General features: G+C 37.5%; 1 protein-coding gene across 2 annotated transcripts; it reads right to left on the bottom strand.

The window, feature by feature from the left end:
• Positions 1 to 413: 413 nt before the first annotated feature.
• On the bottom strand, positions 414 to 26784 carry RASSF9 (Ras association domain family member 9). Of its 2 annotated transcripts, none has more exons than XM_058022723.1 (2): positions 26608 to 26784; positions 414 to 4073 (listed from the first exon to the last, which is right to left on the bottom strand). In XM_058022723.1, the coding sequence occupies exons 1-2, from the start codon at positions 26652 to 26654 to the stop codon at positions 2798 to 2800; spliced, it is 1323 nt and encodes a 440-aa protein (XP_057878706.1). In that variant the 5' UTR covers positions 26655 to 26784; the 3' UTR covers positions 414 to 2797. The 2 variants fall into 2 exon arrangements, with proteins under 2 accessions (XP_057878706.1, XP_057878707.1); XM_058022724.1 differs by lacking the exon at positions 26608 to 26784 and adding an exon at positions 26056 to 26142.
• Positions 26785 to 27340: the final 556 nt, after the last annotated feature.

The raw sequence follows: 27340 nt of genomic DNA, 5'->3' as shown, positions 1-27340 counted from the left end.
TTTGTCCCTCCTCTTATGCAGGATTTACTTGATCTGCCTTTTGTCAGTAAGTATTACATAGTCCATATAAAATTTCATAAAATAAAACCAAATTTGAAGATGGATTTGCCAACTGGCTTAATGGAATGCCAGGAAATGATCCAAAGATTTTTATTGTGTATTTTAAATTGCGGGATTTTAAAACTAAAATAAAATATTAGCTGTGACAAAGGAGGAAGTAAGGAGCATAAAGGTTCATAAAGAATACTTTTAGCATACTAAAACCAGGTCAAACAAATATATGGAAAGTGTAGAAGCAGATAAACAGCAAAGAGTGCACACAGTCTTTAATCATCTTGAAGATTCTAAATTCTGAAAGAAAAAAAGTTTATTTGAGATATCAAAGTACAAACTTCAAATAAATGCTTCAAAACACTGGATTTTTAATATTGTTTTATTTTTTTAAGAAATACTCTCTCTCAACCTATTTTAACTATTTTCTTCTTAAAACACAGTGATACTCTTAAGGCCTAGAAGTTGCAGGGAAGGTACAATCAACCACCGAGTGTGGATAAAGATCAGTTGAGAGAATCTGAACAAGTTCCTATGAGCAAAATAAAGCTGGTAGAGCATGAGTGGAAATTAATTTTTTGCCCCACGGGTCTTGTACTAGCCTGCACAGCTGTGTATATTACTCTGTTTCAATTCTCTATCCTCTAAGTAATTATATATATAAAAAAAATGACTCAATAGAAATTGTAGCTATTGGTAACTAAACTCATAAGAACTCATAGAATACATTAGTCTACTCTCAGCATTCAGAGCTCTGGGCTTAACTACTTTTAAGAGTGATACCACAGAGGTCAACAGATGCAGAGTTGCGTTAATAAATTATTACAAAGATAAGATAATATATTTCATACATCATGTTTTCATCAGGAGCTGATGAGTCTAAATATTACAAATTATTATTGAAGCATTCAAATAACATTGCTTGAAAAAAATACAATACAAAATATATTAAGGCAACTAGCATGCTTTGCTGAAAGAGAAACTATTTATAATAGCCAGGATTAGGAAAAAAACCCACAACAAATAAACCACAAAAATTTTCTTTTCAGAAAAGGCTTTTTCTCTCCTTTTTTTTTTTTTTTTTCTCTGCATTAAATATGTGCTAATCAGCAGTCCTAGCACTTTGGCCATTTTAGAAAACACATGGTTGACAGACAGGAGAAGAAAATTAAAGAAAAAGAAAGCAGTGTATCTGAAAGAATTTTACATTTACACCTTCTAGGTACTGTCCATTTTCTTACTTTGCAGGCTGTCAATTCCATGATTGCTTTGAATTTTGCAGAACTGAACTTTATTCAGAAATATTGTAATTATTTCTCCATTCAATTCTTTTAACCAAAAGTATTAAACAGATTGATCTGCAAAATATGAACAAGACAACCCAGAAATTATGCAGGTGGTCTCCATTAGCATAGCCTCTAGCAGAGAGTTAGAAATCTTATTTGGTAACAGACAATAAAATTCTACAGCTTTGTTTTGGACTTACAGCAATATGCTGGAGAAGGGTTTGAGATAAACTACTGTATCTTAAAGGAAAAAAATTGATTTAACCACATAGATTTAAAATTCTCATGTTTTGCATTCCTTTTTTTTTTATTTTACCTGGAGCCAAATATTTTATTAACTATATAAAGGGGATCAGTTTTAGTTGTATCCCAAAGTCCCCACTGAGGAAGCAGGATTTACAGGCTCCTGCACCAAAACAGAACAAGATGGGATTTGAAAACCTACTTGCTATATGAAAATAGTTGCTAGCTAGCTATTGGGAAACAGTGTCTAGCCAGAGACTAAAATATCTGGTTCCTACCTGCTGCTTCTGCTACGCTTTTTTTTGTAGTCATGATTTCAGGAGGCTTAAGACACTGGATCCAACCGGTGAGATAGGCAGGAGAAAGCCTTGCTGAAAATGCCCCTAGGGTTAGGCGTGAGCCTGGGATTTCAGCGTCTCGCATAAGCAGGACATAAACAGTCCTGACATGCCTGCTGGCAGGAACTCTGTGGACTTAAACATCACTGGGGCAACTACAGGGTAACAACAGATAAGTAGGGGGTTTAAGACTCTTAAAAGCAGATAAAAGCTGCTGAAAGAGAATCAAAATTAAAAACCCATATGTGGAAGGTAATTTTTAAAATGGGACTTAGGAGTTTTTAAAAATATCATCCTGATATTATATATAAACTAAATTTAAAAATACAGCATAAATGCAATTATATTTCTTCTGCTCTACATTATCATAAAAACTATTTTTTAACAGATTAAACGCTCAATTATAAAATCTTTTACAGCAACTTCATAGCAAGGAACTCCATCTGTATAAAGCTAATGTAACAGAGCAGAAAATCAAGCTCTTGGTCTAGTTTTCTCTAGTCTCTACTTCACGTTCCTAAAAAGTTAGGGAGATGCAGGAACAGACCCAAAGACCAAAGGATACGAAATCTCCAAACTTTTGGTCCAAGAAAGTCAGAATGCTCCCATTTCACCAAGTATCAACATTAAAAAGTCTAAACAGTCTGTCTTGATGCAGCAAAGTCAACAACTTTGCACCTTTTACCAGTTAACCCATTCTAGCACATAGCATTCTAGCACAAGTACACTATTAAGGACATAAATAGACACCCTTTACTTTGCTAAAGCAGTGCCACAGCTTTAATACCTTGAAGAGCTTAACTTTCAAGACAACATGTTTACTAATTCTTATAAATATCCTCCAAAATAAAATTCTAAAAAATACGTAACTGTTTTCAACTATGTTGACAACAGTACCATGTCCCCTGCAGTTATTTCAGAGTCCTGACTGTGTGTAGAGCTGATTCCAGTGTCAGAGTCTGTATCATTTATGTCCAGATTAGTCAGTCTATGAACAAAGTCAGGAACAGCAATGCTGTTACTGGAGACGCCACTACTCTTGGATGGCTCTTCATTTGATTGAAGTCTAGTTTCAATGTTGTCCTTAACATGTAGTAAATTAAATTCTTCTGTAAGAAGTTCGTATTCTTTTTCCTTCTTTTGAAGCAGTGAGTCCCTGTATGTAAGTTCTTTCTGAATGCAGCTCAGGTATGAGTTGATTCTCAGACCATCTTTCATACTTTTTTCCAGCTCGTATTTTACACTTTCCAAATCTGAGCTTTCCAGTTCAGCATTAGCTGCTCCTTCTGTGCGAACAGACTCTCCATTTTTTTCCATGCATATACCATGTACTTCTCTTTCAATTTCAGCACACAGGTTCTCTATTAATTGTTTGTGGTGTTTCAGTCTCTCTTCAACCTGTAAAATTCCCTCACTTTTGCTCAAATAGTCATGCATCTCTTTTTGATCATCTGGCCTACTCCCCTGTTGCTCAGTCTCACTTGTATTGATCATTAAATACGAGTCCTGCACATAATTTTCTCCATCATTTGCCACACGATCTAGATGGAATTTTGCTTCACATTTTTCAATTTCCATGTCTAGTTCCTTCATTCTAAGGACTTGCTGATGAATGGTATGATCCTGAGAAATGATCAGATGAATCAGTGTCTCCATATTATCTCTCTCTTGCTGAACACTGTCCTGCTTAAGCTTGGCCAGTTTCCGGAAAGTCTTCCTCACAATTTTCTTTTGCTTGTCTATTGGCAACATCTTCATGTAGTTTGCTGGACTGAGGTCCCACTGCTTTTCTACATTTTGTACTACCTTGGCTTCAGCTGTCTTCCACAATGGAAATGAGAGGAAAGCATCTGACTTTACCAATACAAAATGCAAATTAGCCTGCTCTTCCCCCCAGGCCTTCCAAAGTCTCAGAATCTTTGTCAAGGGAGGCAGTACTCGCTCCGAGCCTCTCCATTTTTCTACAATGCAGTAATCACTAGGTTTTCCAAAAAGGACCTTTTTCTCTCCAAATGTTGTCTGATGCTCCTCAAGCAGTGCTTGAATCACCTCTGAGCAAGTTGTGCGCTTTGTCAGGCCACATACAATCTTCTCCTCCTGGCAAACCCAAACCACAATCTCTCTTTCATTTGATGCCATGTCCTTGCTGGGAGATCTGGAAAGCAAGAAGAGACCAAGTATAAATTACATATCAATGGCAGAGACAGTATGAATAACTACTATAATTTTGATATGACTAACACATTGAAAAACTCCTGTATTGTTGTACAAGGCAACATACTTGCTTAAATTGCATGAAGAAATGTCTTTGGATTAAGTAATAGCTTTAATTGACTACTGCTTTAGTATTATTACTAGTCCAGCTGAATCTCGCAAAATGCCTTTTATCAAATATTGGTTTTGTATACCTAATAAGAGTGCATTAAAGTTTGGCAATCTGCATTACACTTTCAGACTGACCTAGGAGAGCACAGCTTTCGGATCTTCATATTTGTTCTCATTATAAAGACTGCCCAGACATTTCTAAGCTACTAGAAATGGCTTCTGAAGGGAAGAATGCATTGAACATAGATGGAATGAGGGAAGATGACTGAATACCACCAATGAATCTGACAACAGGATAAATCTATAGCTCTTCTGCCACACTTGCACCTACACAAGCATAAAAACAATTGTTTTTCTTTTTTTTCACTAATAAGTGTCAAGAAATTTGTTGCTCTTCCTGAAGTACCAAATAGTCTGAATTCCAGTGAGTTTGAGAGAATATCAGCTGCAAAAGAATACATACATGGGTCTGCATTATATTTTGTTATTAGAAATTATACAGAAATGTAAGAAAAGGAAAAAAGTTATTTTATTCAGTTGTTTATTTACTTGTTTGTTTATGAATTACAATGAATGTGCTATTAACCTGGTACTTCCTTATACATTGAGATATCCAACTCCAGGTGTCTGAGATCCCATTATGGTTTCTGTAGCTCCATTGCCTAGACAGCAATTCAGTCGACCAAAGGCTGAAGTTCACTCCACAGCTAATTCTTTGGTTTGCCCCCATCTGGTCCTGGACTGCTCTGGGCCTGTGTTGGCAGAGTTGCCTGGATATTCCTGACCTCAAGACTCCACTGGAATAGTTCTCTTCTTGCCCAGACCTGATGATTTCACCTCTTGCACAAAATGATAAAACAGTAAATTCCCTGAGGAAAACATGTCTTTGGATTTTCTAGAATGCCTTGCAGTTAATTTGAATGAATGAGGTTTCACCTAGTCTGACAGAGAAAGCCTGAAAAGGAAAATAACTATTCAGACCATATCCAAAGGGTGCAATAGAGCATGTTTCCATCTAGGACTACTTATCACAGAACTTCTTTTAGTCTTCTGAGTTGTAGTAAGCATGGAGTTTTATTTGGCTTAATTACAGCTACACCCTATGATTAGTAAAGCAATCCAGCTTGTTCGTTTTTCCTAATTATTACACAACATGACAGACACACTGCAATCCAATAAATTGAACTCAGCTCTAGGTGCCACTCTGACCAGGAGGCAAAAATCCTTAAAAGAAAGGAAACTACAAATGAATACTAATAAAACTGACAAGTGTAAGTTTATTAGTATTATTGCACAGGAGAGCTCTGTCCAAGTACATTGCTTCAGGTCTTGGAACATTCTCTGAAAATGTGTGTTTTGGTAGATGACTCTGAGTAATAGCATCATTTTCCCTCTCCAACAGCTCTCCCTCACAGACCAGCATTTTACAATAATTATTTTTTGAAACTGGTGCTCAAAAAGTTGATAATGTTTTCATAAACTACTTCTCAAGATAAGAAAGTACATATCACAGACACAGAAAATGGCAAAGTGGCACTAAGAAAGAGTAATATTCAAGTTTAAGAGGGGGGGGAAGGAATGGAGAATGATATTAGATTAAATGGCATTAAGGTGAAGTATGTCACACACTAAAAAATCAATATCTGTAAGTCCTCTGAGATTTACAATCTGCAGGATGCTATATTTTTTTCTGTTAACAGATTGGCAGTTAAGCAAAATTCAGGTAAATAGCCAGTTGCAATGTAAGTCAGCTGTGACTAAAAATAACTCATTATTTGCTTTACACTACAGATATGAAAAGGAAAAAAGCAGCAAATAATTTATTATGCATAAAATTATGCAAAATGAATCATGAAAACTACAGTGCCTCAAACCATGTTCACTACTGATGCCTAAATAATTGATTTACAAATTCAACTGTATTACCAGTCATTGAATTTAAATTTATAAAAGTACTGAAAATAAAAAGAGGCATAAAAATATAAAAAAATACCATACTGGGGACTCTGAGGCAGTAAATTCAGTCTGTACTTTTCCTGATTTCTTTTGCAATTAGGAAATACATTTCAGGAAATGAATTTTGTCTCTTCTAGCATTCTTCTGAGTCTCTTATGCAATTTGTTTTCAAATCAAAGGTATTCCTATTTCTTTTTTCCTGTTTTTATTTGATTGGCATGTTTTCTCCTACTCAGTATTTTCAGTATGTAACTGATCATGTGGCTTAAGCAGAAGCCTACTGTCTCTTCTGGCTCCTTTAAAGTTCCCTTATGAAGCCAGTTTCTCTCTGTACTATTAGCAAATATTCAGATAAAGCTGCAGACCCCCTAGACATCCCATCATTACTGTACTGATAAATTCTTCCACTATACTTTCTTATATGGAATTCCCACAGAGTTCAGCAGGAGTTAAACAAACTTCTGATGGAAACACTGTATTTTGTAAAGCAATCTCTACAGGATCCCTGAAAACAATATGGTTGTAGAAATAAGATCTTTAAATTACTGTTTTCAACACTTTTCTAGCTGTTTATCACCCCCTGTAATTTTTTCAGTTTGCATGCCCAGAGTTTGCATTCAGCTTTCTTGGAGAAGGATTGTTCTTTATTCTGCCTATAAAATGTAACTTAGTTGCACAATTGGATAATGTATGCACATGCAGGTACACAAAGAAACCCAGCAGCTTATACATGAAAATAAGTACTTACAAATATATATAATATATATACCTACATCTTTTAATTATATGGTCATATTTAACAGAAAATGAGAGAAGAAATTAAAAGAATTTCTGAACATTTCTGTAATTCTTGGATCAAAGCAACATGGTAAAGTAAAAATTATTTCCTTAATTCCTCTATGTGTTTGTCTCAATAGATATTATCTTAATTTTTATTCAGTCACTCAATTTTTGATCTTTACTTCTAAGCAAAAATAATTAGCCAGACATTTATAATCTTACGTTGCCATGGAATTCTAATATATTCTAAACTATCAAAAGTGGTTCTTTATTATCTTCCACTAAAAATGGTAAACTGGAACATTACCATGGACCTTTCAAGTAAAAAGTATTGTATAATTCTTTCTTCATAGTTAATTCAGGTAGTTCCAAACAAAAATGAAATGTGTCAGTCACAGAATACCAATCACTAAAAACTTGCTTTCAGGACGCAAGAGGATGCCAGTACTAGGAAATATCTTTTGTTAAACTGCACATTCCTCATAGAAAGTGAAGAGCAGATTCTGCATTTATGAAGTGGAATTAATCTGAAAGTTATTATTTCAGTATAAATTCAACACCAAAATTCCTCTTCATTAAGAGAAGACTTCCAAGAAGAATCCCTACTGCCTAGCCCATCTTTGATCACTGGAGATGATCGTCAGAGGAAGTTATTTCTCTCTTTCATCAACCACAAGAGACTTATGTGGCCACCTTCAATCAAATAGCTCACTTTCAGGTAGCTGAAATCAGGTGAGATTAACCCAATCAGATTCATTCAGGTGAGATTAATTCAGATTCTGGTTTATCTGAGAGAAATGTAACAAAAATGGTTACAGCAGCACTTGATTTAGTACAGACTACTAAATGTGGGACCTACACATCATAATTTCACAACTTAGTTTAGACCTTCACTGTTCAATTTAGCCAGTAATATATCAGGAAATCCATTAATTCACTTCAATAATAAGAAAGAGATCTTGAATAAATTCTGGTCATTGACAGGAATTCTTTTTTTCTTTTTCTGAGATTCAATACTAAAAGTTTTAATCTTCAGGAACAAAATCTGCTTTTAAACAGTCATTTAAACAGAGAGGCGACCTCCTCATATTTACAGGTTCCTTGAATTTCCTGTCCTGCAGTTTGTAAAGGACACAAAAGAACTAACATTTTTAATAACCTAGCAGTTAATAGGAATGTAACAGCCAAAGTGTTTTTCCAATTTAAATGTTTGGGTTTCCTGACGACCACAATAACAATTTCTTCAAAACTAGCTAGGCAACTTATATTTTTTCAAAAATATAATGCTGCAGTAAACAGGCTTTGTAGCTTTCAGCTCTCTTTTGAAGTCTGTTTCTTTGAATTGATCACTGAAGTGTTCTGCTTATACATCTAAGATTATAAAGTCTTGATGATAACAACAAGATGTAAGTCTATACTTTTTTTTTTACAAAGCCTCTAATTACTGAGGACCAGATGGGAATTTAAACTTAATAATGGAAAAAACTACATTTTCCATGTTTTTGTTTGCTTGATTTGATTACTATTGTCATGCCTTCTGCTCATTGTTTCTCTTCAAGATGACCCAAAACCCCATCCCAAATCATGCTCTAGACCTCACACAGTCTTAATTACACCAGCACAACCTGAGTGTTGTATGTCAGATATATAATTTGTTAATTTATTCTTCAGGCCTAAGGGAAGGTAATACATTCCAGCAACGTATAGACAAAACAAAAACATTTACTTATGTCACAAATGCCTAAATGCTGGAAGGGGCACTTTTGATATTCACTGACTTTAAGGTATATCTGGCCCAAAAATATACATATCAAACATAATTGTTCGCCTTCCTGAAACAGTCTCCCTAAATATGTAATATATCAGTTTTACAACTCATCATACCAATCAAATAAAGGGATCCCCCTACTTTTTATAATTTTACCTTCATGTGTACAAGATGCTTCTTTCTCTAGTCAAATTTCTGCAAACATTCTATTGGAACTAGATCCCTTCCATATCATATGGTTAGCAACTTAATGCAGTGTTTCTGAAATATAATGGACACTAAAATAATACTTTCCCTTTGTTGAAAAAAAAGCATAGATAACCTTGACTCCCTTCACTGCAATAAATTATTTTTAGACTTTCCTGCTCAAAAAAAAATTAATTCCTTTTTCAATATTACCTTCTTTCTTGACACACCTTCTGTGAAAACAGATCAAACTGATTAACTGATGCAAAAATACTTTGGAAACGAATTCAAACATGAGATTATGCTGATGACTAAAAATTTTACTAGTTGTCTCTTCCCAGTCATAGAAATAATTTAAATGGAATAAATGTCAGTTGGTGAAAATAGATCACTCACCAAGTAATATATTAACGTTTTCCTTTAAAATGCATAGAACTCCTAATAATTTATAAATTTTCCATCAAAGAGCTCATGCTAGAAAGTAATTTGTGTAAAATATCTTAGTAATTTTTTTGCTGATTTTTTGGGAAAATAGTGTTTTATTGTATGACAGCCTAAGCCCTCTCCAACAGCACATACAGTCTAATCTGCAACAAATCAGATGATAATTGTGTTTTATAACTGACAGACTGCTGTGGTGGGGTCCTCAGAGTATGTAGGTATGCTGCTGCCCTGGCCTTCCCAGAGTAAGATCAAAATGCTTCTAAACCTTAAGCAAACCCTACATTATGCCAAGATTCCACCAAGAACAATTCACTTTCTTCAATGGAGAAGGCAAAAAGGCTCTAAGAGACAATCCTGCTGCTTCCTACTGTGTCCTTGCAGTGGAGCCCTTGCCAACATATTCAGGATCTGCCATCTAGGTGCTTCCCTGGAGTCCACTAAAAATGCAGCACTTTCAGGGAGACCCAGGCAGGGCTCTGCAGGGCTCCCCGTGTTGTTCAGCAGCGCCTCTGTTCTTCGCTGAGCCGCACGCTCCCAGCTCCCCAGCAAGAGGTTCAGTGCTGCATCTCCCCCTTGCCATGCTGCACAGGGGGGAACAGCGTCCCAGCCAGGCCTGCTCAGTGCCAGAGCCACCTGCTCTCCTTTGAGAATGTTGGGACACAATGGCACGTCTCATCCTGGGAGAACAAGACACACTAGGTATTTAATAACCTAGTGTTCTCAAGGAGCTGGTCTTTGAGCATGCTGCTGGGGCACATACATATGCCTATTGGGAAGTATGTGTCTGTGCTATGTATGGTCTCTCCTCATCACCCACAGACGCTTCTTCCATGGGAAGGGCTCAGAGAAAACTTGCCTTGTTTTCCTGAAATTTCTAAAAACCTTGTTATCTCAGTGCCAAGATTATTAATCTCTGTTATCTCTTAGATGTGAGCTATAACTATCATCAAAGATAAGGTATCAATCAAAAATGTGATAGTTCTTAATTATGTATCTACTTGCTGGAAATAATAAGCCAATATTACAATATTACCTACTTGACACAAACGGCCTATATTTGTAGCACAGGGCACATGCTACATGTAATTTGAGAGCTTCTGATACCAGTGACTCCTACATGTCAGGGTATATAAGGGCAAACTTCAGCCACAGAATCACAGAATATCTCAAACTGAAAGAGACTCAAAGGGATCATCGACTCCAACACCCTGCTCCTCACAGAACTACCTAAGATTAAACCATGTAACTAAGAGCATCATCCAGAAGCTCCTTGAGCTCTGACAGGCTTGGTGCCATGAACAAATCCTTGGAGAGATTGTTTTCGTACCCAACCCCACCCTCAGTGAAGAAACTTTTCCTAATGTCTAATGATTCTGTGGAAATGGTGTGGTAACGCTCTTTCTACCAAACCTCTGACCTAATATGAAGTTAATACCAAATATGAAGTCAAAGCATAGAAATTACCTACCTTATCACATACCATTTAGATAACACTGCTTTTATTGTTTTTATTGCTTTTATCGCATTCCTTCTATTGTTTCTTTTTTAAAATCTCAGCATGTTACCACATAAATGTGTGTGTATATATATGAGAATATGAGATAATAGATGAGCATTATGAGAGAAAAGATCAAAACATATTTTGGCTTTTTGTGATTTTTATCTGTGAAATTTGCAGAAGTGTAAAGCTGTTGGGGCTGTGTTGCAACTCTTGTGTGGAAGAAACTAACTTAATTTGATCCAAAGAGATTTTTAGAGGTGAGTTTAAACATTAAAGGTATAGAGAATACACAGTCCATATGAAAGCTAAGGTCAGAAGTATGTCAACCTTCCAGGAATAAATGGCTCATGCTGGAAGTCCATATTATGTTTATTCAGACTATCTACATTTAAACCACCTTTTCTCTTAACTTTCTGTCCCCTTCTGTAAAGTTATTCAAAAGGCAATAAAGGCCAAATCTTATGCTGGGTATGCCTCCTGCCTAAGTACATTACACACTTCTGAGTTTCCTAAGGGCAGCAATGAGGAAGTAGCTACTCTCTCACTACCCACTGAAGCTGGAATTACTCCAAAGCCTTAGGGATTCATATGAGCCTATTAACCAACTGCATTACCATTCCCCTTCAAAGGTCCCTAAAAACAATATTAATGGAGGCAGAGTTAATATCCATGTCATTTAGGACACAGAAATTCCATACATGACGTGTCAGAAACTTGCTGCTTCTTCCATTTTGCATCATATGAAAGTCAGGGAAAAGGTCACCTGAAGGGTATCATGGCAAGACAGAACTGGTACTTTAACTGTGAGAACAAAGCTCTCAATACAGCTAATCAGTGTAGTCCCAACGCTGCAGGAAGACTTGGAAAGATCACCACAGAACTTCTGAAAACAAAGTAATTATTATTTATAGAGAGAAATAAACTTCTCTCTGCCATCTGCTTCTGTATCCATTTAATCTTGCTCTATGATAAAACTTCCTCCTTTACAGAAATGTACATAGGCATTTACTAAAAATAACAGAAAATTAGGCATCTTGTGAGCCAGTGATATTTTTCAAACATACACAAATACATGGTAGTTTGGATGCTCTAATTGAAATATTTCAGATATTTGAAAAAAGAAAAAAAATTAAAGAAAGACTATTTTTATAACTAGCTTGTTATAACACTTTTTTTCCTCGTATAAATTTAATGTTCATTTTTCTGTTATTTTTTAAAGGCATAAATTTTTAATTCAGCAAAATACACATACTATCTGGAAGGTTCTATGAAGCATTTTAATTAGCAACAGCTGTTGCAAATTATGTCCAATATGAATTAAAATTTATTCATATAAAATTATTTAAAATGTACTTAAAACTACAAGCAGATCCTTCATCTCTTCTGCAGAGAAATGCCACCACCTTAGCTACTGTACAAAATTGCATAACATTACAATTCAGCAATGATCTGTGGTTGAAACTCCTGTTCACCTAAACACTTTATACTACGTTGATGGTCTATGTCAAATTTCAGTGGAATAACTTTGAATTGCAATGGGATAGCATTACTTACTTTTATAGAATGAAAACATGAAAGGTATGACAGTTTAAAGAAAATAATTCTGATAATTATTTTACTGCGAATAACTCATTCATACCAGACTGCTGCTGACTTGAGATGTCAGACTTTGGTAAAAATCCCATGGGAAATCATGTGCTTCATTCTAATAACTGTACTGCTTGGAAACAGGTGTCTGTCTGAACAAGGACCACCTGTTAACAAAACTAAAAAAAGGAAAAAAGCCCTGACAGTACTTTAAACAGATAAAAATGAAAATAAGCAGCCAAGAAGAAGGACCAGCAAGGGCTGACAGCAGTAATTCTATCATCTGCTAAGTGGATGGATAGCAGAGTTTGTACTACATAGAAAATAAGCCAAGAAATTGCACTAACTCAGGATACTGCACTAACAGAAGACAGAAGTAAGAGACACTGTAAGAGGAATTATACACCTTGTCACTAGATAAGAGCAGTAGTTATGATGGATTAACCTGAACACTCCCCTGCAGCTCTTTTGAATAATGACAGGACTCTGTGTCTTTGCTACAATGGCCAATATTAGTTTGCAAAACCTCATTTGCAAGGACTGAGTGCAGATGTTCAGCAAAGCTGACCAAAATTTTACTAGGTCCTCCTCTTCACTTATTAGCTCTGCCCCATACCATGTCTACACTTCCAATCACAGGCAAGTGCAAAGGCTGCAGTGGAGACTGCATTTGCCCTTGCCCTTTCCTCCTGTCTTACCTCTGAAATTTTCCTCTGCCCCTAAGGGTGCACATTCTCTATAAATCACCTGCTTTAAATCTGCCTTCCTGTCAGACTAATCATCATTTCTCCATTGTATAGTCAAAGTCATAAGGCAGGTGAGTGGATATTAGTCAAAAAAATGTTTGGAATTCCAACAAGCATGGTGTGTGCACAAAATGTCATGACAGGTAACACGTTTATCATACCAGGCCTGTATTTGGAGTAGCATAACATAGTGGAGGGGGTGGCTTGAGAAACGAAGAAGAGAACTAGCCGTCCACCAAAATATTTTCCAAGATGAGTAACAGTAACATCAACAATTTACTTTACTGGGAAAACATGCTTTGATGTGTCTGGTTCAACTGCTACTGAGGAAGCAGCTGTTATACAGGAATGGAAGATCCAGGAAAACCTCCAGAGCCAAAAAAAACACTGACATATTTAGTGATAGTAATTCTTTAGATCATGATGAGGGGGATGGGAAGACAGGCATTTTCAAATTCCTCAGTGTTAATGAGCAACATGAGAAGTTTAGAAATATCAATACTGTAAATACTAAATTTTAATTTTGAGCAGTGGGTAGTTCTCACTAGTGAACACATGAAAATGCCACTGGTACTTTTCATCTACCACAAGAACTTTGCTAAAACACATTATTTTAAATTGCTCCTGTATTTAATTTAAGCGCCTATGCATATTTAAGCACTGGCTACACTATATAAATTTAATGGAGCTCCTATTAATAATGTACAGAATGTGTTTAAAACTCCATCAATTTCAGTAGTATAGAGGAAGCAGAATAATTTACAGCTCATTTGGAACACAGGTTTCTAAACGATAGACTTGCTGTTAAGTTAATAGAAATTTGTGTTATCTAACTTCTCCCATTAGATTTTGTATAACAGCCTTTTAGAAGCACCCTGGTTGTTTATGAGCTTTTGAGATCAAAGAAGTGAGGGGAATTCCAAGCATTGAGAGTATGAAGGGGTTTTTTGTTTGGTTTTGTTTGGTTTGGTTTTTGGTAGGGTTTGATTTTTTTTTATTTTTTTTTTTTTTTTGTGGTTCCATGAAATTCAGTTCAGGTTTTGTTGAAAGGCAAAAGTGTACTGCTTCCCTCCCCTGCCTTTGTTGACATTTTTCTCAGTGAAGAAACAAACACAAAATATTCAGAGGTTGGGGCTGAGCTGCCAAAACATGAACAAAGCATACTAATGTAGACAGATGATAAAAAGGCAAGTTAAATAATGGAATGAGATAGAGACAAGGAAATAATAAGACTTCATGCTATTTTTCCAATACTCCCTGATCTGAAGCAGGCTGGGATGGTTACCTTCTTATGAATCCTTATATCCTGTGCATGTTTTGCACCTCTTCTCTGCTTCTGGTGGCATTCATTATTATTGAGAAGAGCACTTGTCTCACATAGTGAGACAAGTGCTCTTCTCATTCATAATGAATGCAATGTCCTTGTTTTATTTTTGCCAATCCCAAGGTTAAACTCAGGTTTGGGCAACAAAGCAAGAAAAATACTCATTTGGGTCCTATGGTGTCAAGCAAGAATAGCAGCAATGCAAAGGGAATGGCAGAGAACAGCCAGGAGCCTGGAAAGGAGGCTTAGGATTGCTCTTTGTGCTACAGCAAGCCTTTAGAGCTCTTCAACAACTTCATCAATCATTACCCTTTCCTAACTTCTTAAAATCGAATGATTTGTCAACACAGCTTTTTTGTACATCACAAGAACCAGTAAAGTATCTCTCTACAGTTTGCTAGGAGGAAGAAAGACGGGATGGCCTTTAATATTCTCCTATATGTACCTCAATCAGTTTTACAGAGTGAACCACCCCACTCTGAAACTACATTGCATGATCTTTCTCATTTCATTTGCTTTCAATAAAAAATTTTGAAAAACATCACTTCAAAGGATGTTCTATCAAGACTTAATTTGCAATAAATTCTTTCTTTTCTTTTTTCTTTTAAATTTCTGCCTCAAACTTTCTGAAAAACAATTCAGTGACAAATGTGTTCCATTTCTTACAGTATTTGAAGAGCTGAAAGGAAAAAAAGATGAGATAATGAAGTGGACTCTTATATAAATGTTCATTCTAAAGAGCTAAATTGAGTACTAGATAAATAATTATGCTAACGAGAAGAGTGGACATAATTTTTTATAAAAGAAACCTGAAGCATTTTTGCTGTCCATTGTCAGACTGAGAGATTTGTGAAGCTCATGCTTTCAAGTAATTTTCTAAAATTGCCTATCAATGAATGCTTCAATATGTAGTTAGTCAGGCACAGGCTGATAGGGTCTCTGAAATATAACCACATCGTTTCTAAAGAAGCTACTGAACAAATGAAATAAATTGTTAACCTCACCAACTGTGCTCTTCCCAAGCAATGGATATGCAAAATGAGGGCATAGGAGATTGCAAAACTAGCTCTAGCCAGCTGAGCAATACAGGTAGGAAAGGCAAAAAGGGATGAATTGCTATCTGGAAGCAAGTTTAAAGCTGGATCATAATGATTACCAAGAGTAATGAAAAAAATATTAAATTAATGCAAAGAAGAAAGGTGTAGACAAGAGAGACTTACAGAGAATGGTGTCTAGTAGCCCCTCCACCCCATCCCAATTTTTAGCTGTAAGAAGATGAAGGAAGATGACTGCAGAGGAAAGACATTCCATGTGATTCAGATAAAAAGCTATGTGAATCCTAAAATATTTGAACAATTGTGACTTAAGCCTAAAACCTGTTCTGTGACAGACATAATGGGTTCAGATAATGTGTTTCCACCTGGGTCCATATGAAGAGGCTCATAACCATGTCAGTTGTCCATCACAACCCTCCCACTGGAGCTGAGCTTCTTGTCTGATCTCCAATGAGTCATGATGAATTAAGCCATAAAGATAAAAGCTTTGTTAAACCATCTAAGATAGCCATCCAAATGTGAGTGAACAGTTTAGGAAGAAACTTCAAAAATTTAAGGCAGCTGAAAAGGTGTTAGCTTCCGTCGAGAGAACTGTGATGATCAGAGAGAGCAGATGCAGGCCCAAAATCTGCAGTGGGCACAGTGAAGCTAAGCACAGCTCCATGACTGTGACCAAAGACCAAGGCAGGCCCGAGAAATAATGGTGCCAGTCTTGTGAGACACATCTGTGGCAGCATAGTGATTATCCAAGCAGGCTGTGACACCAGAAAGACACTGCAAACTACTTGTTGTCTTTAGTTCACAGAAAGTCACACTGAGTCAACATTCAAATTAATCCTATGTTTCTTTAGTTCACATATCCAAATGTCTTTGCAGGTGGGGATCCTGTCAACATATGAGCAACTCAGATGGCTTCACAGCTCAGGGAGGATAAAAAGGACTTTTAACAAGGTACTTCATAAGCTGAGTGGTTACCACAGTGGCAGGTGGATGAAGGCATGCTTCCCTCTGCCATGTGAACAGCTCTGTCATGTTGGGAGAAATACACATTTTTAGCTTTCTTTTGTGACATGTGCACATTCTGTTTGTCACTTCTGACAGGCTGGTGTGTACTCAGGTTTGTAATATGTAGATGCATAAATATAAGATCTACAGAAGTGACTATTTTTACATGTATTGATTATATATACAATAATTTGGGGTTTATAATATATTTTATTGTATGTATGTGACAGTACATGAGCTATACATATGCATTCTGTGATCACATCTAACGCAAGCTGTCATAAATTCATTTTTATGCTGAATATATGCCTACCAGGCACAAATGCTTTAGCACAAAGAAATATGTTTAGCATGCATCCAAGGACTGAAAAATTTCAGATACTGCTACTTAAGTTCAACAAAAATTAATTTGATTCAGTGTATCCACAGAAAGATTCATTCTCTGCTACACTGGTCACTTGCCTCACTTAAATCCATATAAGAGACAGTATATATCCATATAAGACAGTTTTGTCAAGACACAGAAGATATTGAGACATTGCAGACACCAAATATTATAACTTTCAAGTATCTCCTTTGCTGCTGAAATTCATAATGCTCACTTGGACATCTCGACTTCCACAGAAAGTACTACAAAAGAGTTGAACTCCTAACAATGGGGTTTGCTGACACCAGCAAGTTCGTCAGGAACTGACCTAAAGCAGTCAGAAACATGAACAAAAGGGCAGGACTTAGATGCTGTTAGATCATGTCCAAATGTTTGCTGCATAAAAACTAGAAATATTAATTAGTACAGCAACCCAAAACCTGATTCCCTTCTCTCCCTAAAGCTTTCAACACTAATCCTTGTCCTTGTGTGCCTTTCTGCTGGCTTACTTAAGCCAGCAGAAAAATGAAGCAGTTTCAAGATGAAATACTGAGAGAATTTCCATTTATAATAACTTCACAGGACTTTCCTGAATAAGGCATAATGAAGGAAGCACAATCTCCATGGTGTTCAAGACCAGTGTAAGACATGATAGAAGAACAGGGGGCTGAGGAATGTTACCAGTCAGAATTAACAAATCCAAAGTTCTTAAAAATTGTCTTAGGTGACTGGAATTTCATTTAGGCACCTTCATAAAACTAGTCCTTATTACTTGCATTTGTTCAATATGTGCACATTTTTTATTTGTATCTTTTCTCCTAGGTATGGTACAACCCTTTTAGAGGACACTTTTCAAAATTCAAACTTTTGATATATGTCCTTTATCATCTTGTTTTTAATTGCTCTTCAGGCTGACATTACAGAATTTATCTCCACATACTCTGGTAGGGAAAGAACTCCCTTTTACAAACCAAAGCTATCCACTCATTTAAGTTCTCACTCTAACTGAATTGATATCCACAGACGTGCAAAGCAAGACATCCATAAACTTCCTTTGCTCAGCCCTTATGTAAAAAGAGTTTACAGGACACTGAATTAGCAAACGATGAGCACACAGTGAATAACCAGTTCTGTAAACTGTGGTTTATATGTCTTGCCCAAAACTAGGTAGGAATTTTGTGGCAGGGTCAGGGAAGACATCCATGCTATTAGGATGGTTCTCCCTTAATCATACATATCTACCTATAATTCACCTCTCTGCTCGTGTTTCCCTTTTTAATTTCTAAAATGAGTGGTGCAAAAGATGGTTAATAACCCTCTCTACAAATCTGAGCATGCTCCATGAAAAGTGATTGGGTGGTGCTCATATCATCTACCTTAAGCTATTTAAAAATGTAGATGTGCAAAGATAATTTTCTGACCTTCCTCTGTAATCAGTGGCATAAAATAGGCACCTCCAAAAGGGTGACTAATCCCATACTGACAGCCTGTCTAAGACTAAACGAATTGCCCTCCAGAAGTGTTTAGATGTATCCATTAACTACAAAGAGTACCTAGATGACAAGATACCTAAATTTTCAGTAGGCTTAAGTAGAGTGAGATGTAGCTTGACATTTGTGTTTCACTGTGCACTTGAATCTCAGGAGCAGTGTGAGTGTCAGCAAAAGTATTGTGACCATCCACAACTGCAGTTCCAAAAATAACTTAGATCTTTGTCAGACACCTGTTGGGACTTCCATGGGTAAACAAACACTATTAGTTATCTACCTAATCCTTCAAGTACCAGGAGTCTGGGAAAGTGCAGTAAAGTCAATACCAATCCTAGACGGTCCTTAGAAAACTGAATTTGGGCAGAGCTTTTCAGTAAAGCAGGATGTTAGCAACAAAGTGGCCTCAAGAGATACAGGCAATAATCAAGTTTAAAAAATATACCCAGTGCCTTAGCAATCAGTCCAGAGGAAGTCTGTCAAGAGCTAATGTCCAAGCAAAACTGCAGTTCAGAACATCAGTTTACCAACCAAAACACCAGCAGCTGAACAAGATCAGCACAAGATCCCACATTTATAAATATCACTAAACCCCTCTTTGATCAGTGAGCAAAATCTGGTAACTTCCGGTGGCAGATGAGTTATACTTTAGGTCATCAAAACAGCGTCCCAACTGTTGCTCTGAAAAACATAGTAGCTTTAAAGTGCTTTCACAGTGGAAAATACCCTCTGTAGAAAGAATTCCTTTGAATTGAAGGAGGTTGGGGAAAGCAAAGTAAGATGTTCTACATGGATGATGGAATCTATTAACACAAAGCAAATTGCATGTTCAAGACCCAAGGGCAGACTCTCTTAAAAATTAGTAGTCTTCACTCAACTGCATTATTCCAGTGAGGTCATACACCCTTACAAGCTAAAGAAAGGTAAGCACATTTATACCTGACCAAAAAAAATTTCTATTAGAATATAAAATTTTCATGAACCTGATTTTGTCCTTGAACATGAGAATATTATGCTTTTGCATATTTATTTTAAGCTTCAATATTTTTGTGTTATTAAAAGGAGAAAAAAATAAAATCTTCTGCTTTTTAATAGAGATGATTCTATTTATCATTATGATGGAAAATTTGTAACTCAGAACTCTTTCCATCAATGAAAGAGAGAAAATAGGGGTGAAGAATAAAGAAAGCAACTCAATCAGATTCATGATTTTGACCCTCGATATAAAGAAATTATGTATTATATCCACAGCAAACACTGTCTCTATAAACACGTTTTTCTCCTATGATTATTCTGCAACTTACTAATTAATGTGGAAAAAAGTCATAAAAAAGCAACCACAACCCAGAAAAACAGAGGTTTACATCACCTCCAAGATTACAACATGGCTTGGCTTCTTCTAATGCTGGTGCTCAAAAATGCATGTCTAGGAACCAACTGAACTACAATTTAAATGTCTCAAACTGACATAGGAAAAAATGCACTCTGGCATACAGGAGTGGGAATGAAACAAGAAAGTTGGTGAAAGAGAAACATCTTCAAATAAAGGGTATAAACAAAGTGCATGAGAGATGTACCAAACATGCACTAAAATTTTTTCTTTCAAGTTTGATGTCTTTTGCTCATTAACACATTATATGACATATTATTATCATATTATTACATACAATTACACGACAAATTATTATCATTACCATCAAGAACTTGTTTGGGTTTTTTTTTTTGGTTTCTGCAGGTAATTTTCTCTTCTTTTGTTCACTTCACAAAACCACCTCAAAATACATTAAGATGCTCATGGCATTTCTTCATTTCTTTCTTTCTCTTTCTGGGACATTAAAACCCTCCTTACAAGACATTTTTAACATTATGGAAAATTTTAAACCATTGAAAAATTCCTCAGAAAAATCACATAAAATCAAACCTAAACAATCCACAGTGTATTCTCACTTTCCTGCATGGCATATATGTTTAGTGGACTGCGGAAGGACTAGAATAAAAGAACTCACAGATCTAATTTTTACTTCTCACACTAACTGGCTTTCACAGTCTGCACTTCTACACATTTTACACTGTCTAGTCATGTCCTACTTATTTTCCTGAGGCATGTAAATATTAACACCCAAATTACTGCTAAGGAAAACTATGTAAGCTTATCGGGTGTTTGAGGTCACAAATGATTGGTATCGTTATCACTATTGCAACACCTGCACCATAAGTGTATTTCTGGCTAGGCCAAACCAGGAAAAGGCAATGTGGTTAATCCCGGAGCCTATTTGAATCAAGTTCCAAAAGCGTGCTCAAAAAAGTATTCTTCTGGACAAGGCTTCCTGAAACTCTCTTATCTGTTTTGTCCTGTGTGATACCCGAGGAATTGCTAGCATGGAAACACTGTACAGAGGACTGAAAGTCGTCATCTCAAGAGTACCATAACATGTAAGGGAAACAAGAGAAGTGACAATAACAGCCCAGTTACCTATGCACACAACTGGGTCCCAGCATGTCCAACATTCAGTCCCAGGTTTTACCTAATGCATGGTCTTAACATTTTTATATTGCATCATCCCTTCTGCCACTATTAATAAAGATTTACCATCTAACTAAATATAGAAGCTGGATGGTCTAATTAAGGCTTGTACAGCATATGAGATGTTAATGTTTCCAAATAATAGTGTTTCAGACCAGAGTTTTAAATTGTTGTTATTACTCATATAAAACAAACAAAAAACTTTTTTTCTGAGCATAGGTAAATCAGGAGGTACGACTCTGTGATTATCACTGACTTTCATTAAAGTTAATATAATTTTTAAAAATGCCCAACTCTGAGAATTTGCTTCTGTCTACTGAATTAATTACATATTTAGCAATGTGTCTTTCTTCATGCACATAGTTTTTCAACAGTAAAACAGGAAATGACCATTGACCAGCAAGATTTTTCCAATTTTTAATCTTTCACTAAAAAAAAATGGGATTTTTGTCTGAAATGTATCTCTCAGCCTACTCTACACTATATTAGTGTTTCAGATTAGCTTCAACTTAAGTGAAGTCATGCTCTTAGATGGTGTAGTATTACACTTCTATTACTCATTTTATTTACTCCTTCAGGATGAAATTGCTGCCTGCCCTCCTGGAATAGTAGATAATTAACTCTTTAGAAATAAGGTTAGTGTTTTGCTAGACGAAAAGCTCTTCCTGAAAGTGAAGTGAACAAATATGTACAAAGATTATTAGAAAATGTGTGCAACCATTTTGACCCCTGAGACAAAGCTTCCAAGGAAGACCAGAAAATAAATTATAATGTATGAAATCTGGCTCAAAAAAGAACAACTTTTAGAACTATTTGATAGCTCCCTAATACATCTCATACTCAGGGAAAAGTTAAAAAAATAGGTAAAAGAGAATGCATTCTACCATTACAAAACAAGCACCATCTTTTCAATCTAAAACTTTAACACAGGTAGCACCACTGATTCCAAAACTTTTATCTGCCCTCTCCAACATACATACCAAAAACCTTGTAGTCTTGTATCAAAAAGCACCTTTATAGCTTCATATGGACTTTTATCCAGGTGTGCTCATCCAAGAGAAGTATTAGACATCTCACATGATCCCATGAGACTGACAGTGTGGGTCATACACAGTTCATTCAGACAAGCAGCTGATCTCCAAGAGCTTAACCAGTCCAAACCTCAGTGCTGAGCATTTTCAGTTTTACTTCATCAAGGTTTAAAATGTACAGCAGCGTACTCAACCGTAGGTAGAGCAGAAGAGATGTTCAGAGCAATACACAAATCACCAGGCTAACTAGATGCAATGAGAAACTACTGGAGGGAGGGAGGGAGGGAGGGAGGGAGGGAGAAAGGGAGGGATCATGGAAATGCTAAGTCAGTATCAGATAGATGAAGTCTCTAATCTAATTCACTACCCTGCACTGTAATATATAAACTGAGAGAATAATTGAATGTGTCGCTCACTGGGGAGGGGCCTCTGACTGTCAGGACAGGAAGAACTCCCTCTTCTATCCATAACATTGGATGGAAATACATGGTCTTTCTTTCTGCCTCTGAACCAGAGATGAGCTGATTAAAGAAAAGCAGAATTAAAGAGCAGGCAAGGTAAGTCTTTCCCTCCTACAGAGAAATACTAACTTCTGTGGCAGTGAGTAAAAGTGGAAAATGGTGAAAATAGTAAACAATAAAAGGTAGAAAAAATACAGGAAGGAAAAGCAAAACCAGCAAACACATTTAAATATTAACAGATTTGTAACACAATTGTTTAATCAAGAAACACTACTCCAGGTTCAGAATTGTTGCATGCCAACAGAGCGTACAAACTTTTGTAGTAAACGTAGGACCAGCATGAAGTACACTGGCAAAATGTATTTCTCAAGGTGTTGAACATAACAGGACAGCCCTACAGGATCAAGATGGATCATGTTTACCCTCTCCCTTTCAGGATCCCAGCTACAACACAAATGAAACAATAGACAATCAACAATTTTGTCTGAGGCTTATGTGCAAAACCCAAGGAAGTGGTTGTGATGAAAGAAATGGCAAGGAGGTCAGTTTTTGCACTATGGCATAGATCCTTGAAGTATTTAAATAAACCTAAAGACCCATTTTCAAAAGTGATCAAATCTAGCACCAAGAGCAGAGAAGTCTTAATCCTACTGAAAATCAGTGCAGTATAAATTCCTGTTCTGCTTAGGAACCAGGAAATCGAGTACAATGTGAAACCTTGGTATCTAAACACTGCAAGTATCTGTGTTCTGTATTTCTCATAATTGGATAGGGAGCTGTTTTGTCTCTGTGCAGAGAAATGTGCTAGATCAATTCTAGACCTTATGAGCAAAGAAGTCAGTGCCTTTTCTCTTTCTCCACCTTCAGCTAAGCGTTTCCTGCCCTCACTGCACTTCTGAAGTGTGATGTGAGCCGAGCATTCCTCTCACTCTCAAAGTAAGCATCTTATGGAGATCTGCATAAAAATAAATCTCCTTGAGTTTATTCATGCTGCAGAGCCTTAGTCCTGCAGGAAACTTTCATTTTTCCTTTGTTGCCTTGGAGGGTACAACCTGTCCCTGCTGCGCACATTTGAGTTTGTAAGTGGGTGGGGTGTCTTGGAAGTATTGTTCTCCTGGGGACATAGTGACAAGCACATACACATTCTGGGGACTGTGATTACTTCTGGTCGTCACAGAAGGACAAAGAATACTGTAAAAACTACTTATAGTTCTTGAAAAAGATATCAAAATATCACTATTGTCTTTCTTGCCAAGAAACATACGCTGGAGTCGCAATCCTAGAGGTCACTCCCCTGAAATCAAACAAGGGCTTAAGTGATCTACTGGTTACATGGGCTTTGTGCTGTCTCTCTATTAGTGACATTTCAGAAGCCCAAGAGAGTAATACTGACTGAAGATCTTTCAAATGCTAACAGTAGTTCAGCACAGGCCTTGTCTTTCTGAGGTTTAATCTCAGTTTCTTTCTCTAAAGCCTGGTGGCATAATGGACAACGTCCCTTGCCTCTTGCTCAGACAAAGACTCAGTTAAGTGTAACCTCTTTCTTTAAACTCTAAGGTCTTAGGGGCAGAGACTGAAAATTTACAATCTGTATGTGAAGAGCCTACTATTAAACAGGGACCTGATCTGGAACCTCTGGGCAACGCTGCAAGACAAGCACTAATTACAGTGGTGTCATCTTGTTATCTGAGCAAATGACTGTAACGCCTTCATTTTCCTTCTGGCTCTCCTTCCACCCACCTTTGTTACCTCAACTTAGCTTTATGTCCTCATGTAAACAGAGATTTTATTCCTCATTTGCTTATCTTACAACTTTCAGGAGTTATATTTGCATGCAGCAAATGGTCATTAAGAACTTCCAGAGAAAAAGAAAAAAGCCGAGTTTCCCAGAAATGTGAACGAGCACTAGGCCTATTTAACAAAACTGCAGCAGCATCATAAAGATATACATTTGTGTATGTCCCTTTTTGGTCCCTCTTTATAGGTAGCTAGACAAAGTAGTGAGCCACAAGTTCTGACTCTCCAGCTACTGGTCTAAACACAGTCAAAGATTTTAAGCTCCCTTCTCAAGGTTTCAAATGAGTTCACCAAGATACAATTAAAATAAGAAACAATTATTACATAGCTCTTCAGTCATACTGCAAAATCACTTTACTAACTGCATAAACAAAGTTGCATTCTCAAAAGTATCAAAGCTAACATTAAACATGCAGAAATTTAAATATCTGAATAGATAACGACACGTCTTAAGAAGTATGTAGTTTGCTTTGTTCTTGGCCCCCTCCCCCTACACTCCTCTGGTCACACAGGCCCCTTCTTATTGCCAGAAAGCCTCTCAGCCATTAGAGGTATTTATTTATTTCTGGGGATGTGAGGATAAAATGAATAGAAAGTCCTAGACGAACCAGTAAAGGTTCTTTTGGTATTTTAATTTTTATTGCCTATTTGAAGCTTTGGATTATGACTTTCTTTTCCTGAGGAATAAAATGTCACATCAGCAAACATAATGAGATTGATGCAATTAGTGTGAAGATATTGTAAATACCCAAAAGAGAAACAATTTTACCGTTGAACACAGTGGAACTGTGCTTTGTGATTTAATCCTTATTCACGTAAGTGATTACAGAAACAAAACTTCCACTTTAAGACTAATAAATTTCCAGCTCTGTGGGAAAGCAATTTCATAGAAAAGTTCATGTCCACCTTTCTAGATCTTCTACACAAAAAATGGTCACATGAGAATTATATCAAAGTTTTACTGTTTTCAGGCACATTACCAAAATATGCCATTTAATCAGTAAACTACAATATTAATAATTCTAAAATAGTATTCAATTTTTAAACATTTACTATTACAGTCTTTCTAATTTATATTCAATACACTAACTTAATAGTTTTACACAATCCCAGCAAATACAAGCCTCCCCCAAATAATTTTCAGTATATCAAATGTGAAAACCAAAAGCCAAACGTGGAAATGGGACGTTTTTGCAAAACTATTTACAGTTCAATTATATTCCCTATAGAAAAGTTCATCCTTTGCATTCCTTTAAATACAAACTAAATCTTGGTGAAGAGCACTAGGCAAAATGGGGATGAGATTACAAGTGATTTTAGAGTTTCTCATTGAGGCAATGTAGCAGCTTGTATTCCAATCTGCTACAAGGCAAAATTCCAGTGACCTGTTTCTGTTCAGCTTTAGCTAGATGGGCTCAGCCACTGTATATTCCATAAGGGTGTAAGCAAATTCACTCCTTAAAAATCTAGTACCACCCTAGCACCTAACATGATTACATAACCTTCCTTCCCCTTTTTGCAGCCCGCGTGTGGGGCATGTGGAAGCATGTACGGCGCAAGGGGCAAAGTCCCCATAAAGAAACTTCTCAGTGGCAGACCAAAGGACCACGGTAGTCTCTCTGAAGAATTTTCTCAGCTAAAATAAAATAAATACATATATATATATGTATATATATACAGTACAAGTCTATCCTGGACTAAAGGCTAAACAAAACAAAAACAAAAACAAACAAACAAACAAAAAAAAGTCATCTCCCCCGCCTCCCCACGCTGAGAGCTCGATGCTCTCCTACCTCCCAGGCTGACAGCCAGCGGACAAGATAAGGCACGGGCTTGATCCGAAGGGATTGCAGGCTGCCGGTCAACCTCCCAGGGCAGCGGGGCCACGGCCCGGAGCGCGGCCCTGCCGTGAGAAACCCTGGATTCTGTCCCGGGGCGGGGGCAGAGCTCCGGGCTGCCGCGGCCGTGGGGCTGCAGCCGGTTCTCCCGGCCCGGGCCAGCCGCCCCTTCCCAGCGCGGGGCACCGCCGCTGCTCCCCCAGAGCAGCCGGGCAAGCTCCGCGTCCGGAAGAGCGACCTCCCGCTCAGGGAAAATACTGCCCACGAGTGAAGAGAGCCAGAGCGAGGAGGGGCACGGCAGGTCCCGGGGAAGGGGGCCGGGGAAAAGCCCCTTCCCTCGGCACACGCCGGCCCGCTCCCCTCCGCTCCCCCGGCCGCTCGCAGGTGAGCCCCGGCGTTCAGCGGCACGGTCCGGATAACACAGAACCCCCAGAACCAAAAAAAAGTGTACAAAATAATTCATCCCATAGCGCCCTACCTTGTCCTCCACATACCCACGCACTTTACCTGTTTTTATGCCGGGTTTTTAATAAATTCCTTCCAAAAGGAGCCATGATCCCAGCGGCATAACATCAGCGATCCCCAAAGAATTCGAGGGTGTTCCCTTCTCCCCTATTTTTTTGCCTGAGCGCCTTCCAGCTTGTTAATAGTCACCGAGCGTAGCGATGAGCTGGAAGTTGTGCAATTTACTGCTAACTTTGAACTCCAGCTTGTTGCTGCTGCTGCACCTTTGGAGTCCTGCCCAACTGCGAACTTGAAGGAGGTGTTTAGAAGCAGGAAGAAGAAAGGGGAGGGGGGGGGGTGTGGAATACGCACTTGCTCCTGTGATGTGGAGTTATGCACAGAACTTGCTAAACTTTCAGCCTTGTCACCCTCAGGGCAGCAGGCAGCAAACGGGAAAGAGGGGGCTTTGCTCCCGTGTGGAACTCCGTAAAGGCGCACACACACACACACACACGCACAAATGCGCTGAAAACTTTCCCCGGGAGGCTCCAGCCACTTCAGGTCAAGTCTCTCAGCTCAAACGCACGTTAATGAAGGGAAAGCTGCAGTTGCCGCACCAGTTCCCAGTGCATAATAATAACCTGCCTTCTCGGTACCTCAGTACTTCTTCACAAGGTGTTGAACGAGTACGGCGAAGATGAAGGGAAAAAGACCGCTACGGCCCCTCTGCTCTCCCTGGACTTTTAAGTAAACGAGCTGTTTGCATGGAAGCCTTTAGAGATTAAATCCACCTTCG

The sequence above is a fragment of the Melospiza georgiana genome, chromosome 4 (assembly GCF_028018845.1).
Source record: "Melospiza georgiana isolate bMelGeo1 chromosome 4, bMelGeo1.pri, whole genome shotgun sequence".
Classification (NCBI taxonomy): domain Eukaryota; kingdom Metazoa; phylum Chordata; class Aves; order Passeriformes; family Passerellidae; genus Melospiza; species Melospiza georgiana.
The sequence above is the reverse complement of the archived record's forward strand: the minus strand, read 5'-3'. Positions and strand labels throughout refer to the sequence as shown.